At 43.1% G+C, this 6,000-nt stretch overlaps 2 protein-coding genes across 2 annotated transcripts in view; one reads left to right on the top strand and one right to left on the bottom strand.

The window, feature by feature from the left end:
- Positions 1-1,392: 1,392 nt before the first annotated feature.
- On the bottom strand, positions 1,393-3,791 carry LOC139642407 (sentrin-specific protease 8-like). The gene is made up of 2 exons (XM_071517229.1): positions 3,713-3,791; positions 1,393-3,230 (listed from the first exon to the last, which is right to left on the bottom strand). The coding sequence occupies exon 2, from the start codon at positions 3,207-3,209 to the stop codon at positions 2,571-2,573; it is 639 nt and encodes a 212-aa protein (XP_071373330.1). The 5' UTR covers positions 3,210-3,230; positions 3,713-3,791; the 3' UTR covers positions 1,393-2,570.
- Positions 3,792-4,405: 614 nt separating this feature from the next.
- The window catches only part of myo9aa (myosin IXAa), a 113,111-nt gene continuing 111,516 nt past the window's right edge, over positions 4,406-6,000 (top strand). Inside the window, exon 1 of the mRNA XM_071517154.1 lies at positions 4,406-4,651. The gene's annotated coding sequence lies outside the window, so the exon portion shown is untranslated. The remainder of the gene's footprint in view (positions 4,652-6,000) is intronic.

Here is a 6,000-nt window from a genome sequence, read left to right as displayed (position 1 = left end):
GCTTTATCTCACTAATGAAGTGTGCAGCCAGGGTGGCGAGTGCCCCGGCTCTGTGGCATTTTATGAGGACAATAGTAAACCTTGAAGGCTCGTCTGACTGGTTACTCCGGCTGAAATATGACCATGGGATGTAGATGAGCACAGGATGCCAGAGGAAGCAGGCTGGAGGGTGGAATCGGTCCAAGCAGTGTGAATTTAAGAGCGGCGCAGGGCCTGCAGCCAGACGGGAGGTTGTGCCCTCTCTCTGCCAACCTCAAGTGCGCTGCTGGCACAACTACAGACAGAAATCCTCATTATCTGTGGCCAATTAACTTAATGAGCCCAGTTTCATATAGTAAGATTTTTATAATACAGCATCATCCTATATGACTCTTCAGTAATAGGTTGCTCTGAGAAAGCCACTGAGGAAAAACTATGACATGAATATTCAGCAGCAGAACTAAATAATGCAATATGGTAGGCTTACAGGGGGAAAAAAATCCGTATTGACTTTTCATTACAACAGCTTTGGCTTTACAGGTGGGTAAAGTTCAAGACTGCTAGCTAGGACAACGATGACTTGTTCATTCACAGTCCCTCTCCCTGAAGTAATATGAAGTTTCTGTGTATCGTCACGGCCACTCCACTCCAGGCCTGCACGCTGTCAGCATTACTTTTCTACATGGCTGTCCCTGTTGAAAACCTAAATCCTGTTCCAACTGATACAGTAAAGCTGGCCTATAAATATATCAAGGGTCACATTCTGACTGGTAGAGCTGGGAGAGGAAGAATAGCGTAGCTTTATCCCAGGTGCTTCAACCGTTTGAAGTAGAATGTGGACTAACATTTAGTGGGACTCTTATGGGTCCCTGAAGGCATTCCAGGGGGTCCCCAGCAAAGTGATGGATTGTTAAACTTCATCATTATTTCATTTACAAGAAGTTAACACAATTAGAGAATGTAGAAGAATGACTGTTTTGATCATAGTTTCACTGTTGTCTCTCTACCTACAATACAGATAGTCATGGGATTCTGGACAAAATCATATCTAACAATAAAAATTTCTCAGATTTGGGTCAGAGACAAAATCTTATCAAATGGGGGTCCGTGGCCCTAATATGGACTAAATTTAGGGGTCCTTGATATGAAAAAGGTTGAGAATCACTGTTTGTTAGCGGAGCCTCATCAGTGAGTATTTTCAACGGTTTACTTTAAGTGAGAGCTGTAGCCTTTTTATAGTAGATGAGCATCATAATAACCATGAAGACTTGGTAAGTGAAATTTTTTGTCTCAAATATCTACAATTATGTTGCACATACTGTAACTACCTGCAGATTCCCTAGAATGAGAATGCAATGAATTTTACAGACTTTCTTCTTGTCGTTGTTTCAGCTTTATTAAGCTACAATCCATCATGCCATTCCATTCCTAGGGATAAATATGACATTCAATTTGTACATACTACTACAATAAGATGCCACATTTGAATGCTCAGATGAGTTATTGGAAGTTCTCACCAAGCCACCAGCTCCAACTGACTTGCAGCCTAAAAGTGAAAGGTTAATTTAGTAGAGGATGGATATGGACCTGTTGTCTTCCTTATTGCATGTCGGCTCACAACAGAAGCCAAGGCTGCAAGTCAACTTTATACATCCTTAACTCTGACAGGAAGGTTCAGCAAATCTGTTTTCCAACTTTTACACAAAATATGTGCCTATACACGCCCATACATTTCTTCAGTGTGAGGTAATTGTGCATTCAACACAAGATACCAGCATTAATTTTGTCGACACAAATTATGGCGAAAAATATTTGTCAACAAAGATATCTTACATGAGCAAGACTTGATGAAAACTAGACAATGTGAACTTAAAATAAGAATGACTTAAATTTAACATTTTTGTCAACAAAAACAGTAAAATGTATTAGATCAACGGACATTAAATTTGATGTTTTGCTTTTAGCAAGAGAACATAACGTACATTCCACCTCTCAACAGTTTTCTGTTTCTTAAAACTGTAAATTTGCCTGTTATAGCATGAATATGTGACTGAAATGGATGTGACAAAAAGTAGAAGCCAAAATTAATACAAAATGCATTCTTAATGTCAATTCTAGTTCATTTAAAATGACCCTGAGCATTAATGTAATGTAAACATTTCCACATTCGCTTCAAACCAATAAAATAAAATGGAGTAAAGAAAAGCTTCTGCCTCCTTTCCAAGATGACATATTCCCCGTCCATACTGAATATGTACATGAGAGTAAATTCCTCTTATAGGCATGCTGGTGTTATTGTTTACATATTGTATGTTGCTGTGGATATACAAAGGATAAACATGACACCAATTAATCCATGAATCCTGAAAGATTTGTAACATTGCTTCATTTTTTCACAATTTTTCTATGATAGGGATTACGATAGGGACTATCATAGAAATATGCTTAATATATAGTTATATACTGCATTAGATTATGGAGTGCATTCATAGGCTCCAGCAGTAGATATGTGGGAGGGGGGGCTGATAGCTGTTCTGCATATAGGGAGGACAAGCTAAGTGCTAAGGAAGAGAGAGAGAGAGCAGCGGAGGTCAACCTTTGGCTAGTCTCTGGATCAGTCTGCACCACTCGGCCCTCTTGTGGGTGATGTAGGCCGGGGTGATGGTTTGCACAGGCAGGCGCGGCGAGCCCTCCACCCTCGCCTTCTCACACAAGGCCTCGGCGTTACAGATAACATACATGCCACAGTCATAGCTGTTCTGCTGAGACGGGCTGGGCTCCTCCACAAAGAGCACCTTCCTCCCGGTGCCCAGGAAGGGCTCCAGCTTGTTGGCGATGCGCCTCGCGTGCAGCGAGTTGCTGCCGTTCTGAGAGTCATAGTGGGCGAAGTGGGTGGAGTCGTGATGGTAGACCAGCAGGCTCCAGTGGGAGCCTCCAGCGGTCTGGTTGGAGTTGTCGTTGACGGCGAGGAAGACCCAGCGGCGGGAGGCCAGATCCAGCGGCTCGAGGAACAGGGCTAACTCCTCCGGGCAGGAAGCACACTTGATGAACTGGGTGACCTCCGGGCTGATGAAGATGGTGGCGTCGCCCAGGCCTTTGAAGCGCTCGGCAGCAAAGTACTCGAAGGCGAAGCCGATGACCTGGTCATTGAGCCAGTGAGGTCCTTCCAATAAGGCCACATCAGAGCGTCGCAGGAGGCTGTCCTGGTAGCTCAGCACTACAGGGTCCATTCTCCAAGACAGTCAGTCAGTCTGAAAGACAAGGAGGAAACGTTTAGCACAGGCCTGAGAGAAAAGATTACAGAAACCAGTGGGCTTTACTGGACTGGTGCTGATCAAATTATGGTTCAATCAGATTTTGTGGGCAGTTTTTGGAGTGCTGCACCTATAACAAATCCAAAGATTTCAATCAGATTGTCTGTCTTGGCTTGGTTTTTGGCTTTTCAAGTTAAGATGCTGTTATTTTTCAAGGATTTGCAACGGGCGACATTTTATGGACCCTAACTACCAAACTAGAAGTAGGCAGTGCTGTCACTGCAGAGTATCACGTCACTGCAGTGCGTTTAGTTCATCGTTATTGCCAGCAGGCACGATATGCTCACACTGCTGAGGCGGCTACCATTAGCTATGCGTCTCAACTTCAAACCGAGGTAAACCATTTGGATATAATGTTAACGTTGGCTTGCAAAACATGAGCCACACGAAATACATACTCTTAATATAATGTCACATACCTGACAAGACACATTCATACAAAATCATCCAGAAAAACTGCAACCTTATCCCTCATTGCAGTTCCAAACGTAAACTGCTCTAAGACCGTAAACATTTTGCGACAGTAGTGTTTGGCTCGAAGTGGGAGGTCCCGAGCTCCGTTGTGATTCGCCGGTTGCAGAGCCGTTGAAAGAGAAGAGAACGGCTCTGGCCGGTTGCATTACCGTCAACCAATCACATCTATCCTCTGTATAACTCCTTCGTGAATGCACACGGACCATCCGGGTACTTGCGGGGTACAGCTACGAAAGCTACCAGTAACTGTCAATGCATATTAGCATTGAAAAGTTACCAATATTTACTATTTTACAGTCATTTGAGAGCAAAGACAACCAAACTTGTGGAAGTCAACACAACTGCCATCACGACAAGCTCAGAAAAACACAAAATAGACATACAGATTTGGTTTACCAACTATCTAAAAACATACGGTTTGAGAATTTACCGGTGTGTACCCCGCTTTCTTTTTCCCTCCTGGTTACTTCCTGTTATTTCGCTCCGTGCTCGTCTCTCCTCGCTTTTCTCCCCGCCCCTGTCCAGCGTGAACGCGCACTGCGCGAATGTGAGTGGCCGCACTGATTAGCAAGGCAAAAGAGAGACTGAGGAGTTTTCATCGACCGTCACCGAGCAGGGAAGGACTGCTTTTAATTATTTTTAAACAGCTCATAAGCTTGGACAAAAATGCCCAACTATTCGCCACGGTCGTGAATGTCGAGGATTTGTCCGGAGGAGAGCGTTGAGAGAGAAGAGCGCAAGAAAACAATTTATTCTTTGGGAATGCAGGGAATTAAATAGAGACTTTTGCATTTGTGTGTCTACAAGCGCTGCAACCCATCCTGAAAAAGAAGGCTCCGGCGATAGTCCTACTCCAAAATTTAGTTCAGCATTCAAGTCTTGAGGTAAGAGCATGATGTTCAGTAGTTGGACCCTCCAGTGGTTTGTGGGCTGCCCCACACCGGGAAGGGGCTTTTTTGCATCGGAACCAGCGAACGAATCATTGAATTACTTTTGTGTATGCACGAAATCGTAATCTTCTTTAAATTCCACCCATTGCACAAGAATGTTTTAATTTGCCAAGCTGTTTAAGGTGTATCTCGGCTCAATGCTTTTGTTGAATGAATAGTCACAATCAGGTGTGTGTGTGTGTGTGTGTGTGTGTGTGTGTGTGTGTGTGTGTGAAAGCTTGTAAAAGTTCAGGCTACTGTTCTGTGACATGTCATTTTACATTGCAACTACAAACTGCTTGCTCTACATTTAAACCCTGTGAACTACTGAAACTTGTTACTATAGAATCTATTGTTGCACTCTGCAGTTTAATACTACTACTTTAATACTCCTGGTTGTACCTTTTTCCCAGTCACACCAAATACTTCCTTTGAACCAGTGATACACACAAATCTGATAATCGCATTCACTCTCATCAAGCAACAAAAAGGGGTGTGCTGGCTTAAGTGTCTGGCTTCGCTGGGGCGGGGTAAATGTTCCCATGTATTATTTAGTGGAGGTCAGCCAGAACTGCTTATAATGCAGCGAAGGCAATACAGACTGCAAAGCAGCTGGAATGGCACAGGGAGGTCTGATGGGGTGAAGAAGCTGCTGAATCATGGGGGTCCGCCTCAGGCTCAGGCTCAGGCTCTGCCTCAGCCTCAGCCTCAGGCTCCCACTGGACAGACTGAGCTCTCAACTCACAACATCACACACTGTTCTGTGCAATAATCTCTCTCTTGTACTTTGACATCACTACTGTATCCTGTAAAATTCCTATAGGGACTTATAGTCTGTCTGTGGCATTCGGTAGTCAGTTTATAGTGACCTTGTACTTTGTGGTATTTTATATTTCCAGTGTAGGCTGTAATAACCAGTTCTACAGTACTTTATGGTGTTTTGTTTGTATCTTGTACGGTTTCACTATGATATTCCTATTGGAACTTAACCTATCTGTCTGTCTGTGGCATTCAATAGGCAGCTTATAGTGACCTAATTGTACTTTGTGGTATTTTTTCTAATCTGCTATGGCATCATTATGATATTTCCATTGTAGACTGTAACAACTATTTCGACAGTATTTGATATTTTGTTTTTATCTGGTATGGTGGCACTTTATTATTCCCATAGGGACTTGAAGTGTGTCTGTGGTACTCAATGGTGAGTTTATAGTGACCTTGTTGTAGCCCACTTACTAGTATTTTTAAATCTCCCATCACTATAATATTTGTATAGTGTCCTTCTATTAGATTTGGTATAGGAT

The sequence above is a fragment of the Centroberyx affinis genome, unplaced genomic scaffold (assembly GCF_046629955.1).
Source record: "Centroberyx affinis isolate AG114_WGS23_722 - 3 ecotype Tasmania unplaced genomic scaffold, CSIRO-AGI_Caff_v1 ptg000043l_1, whole genome shotgun sequence".
Taxonomy (NCBI): Eukaryota; Metazoa; Chordata; class Actinopteri; order Beryciformes; family Berycidae; genus Centroberyx; species Centroberyx affinis.
Note: the sequence above shows the minus strand (reverse complement) of the source record. Positions and strands in the feature narration are given on the sequence as shown.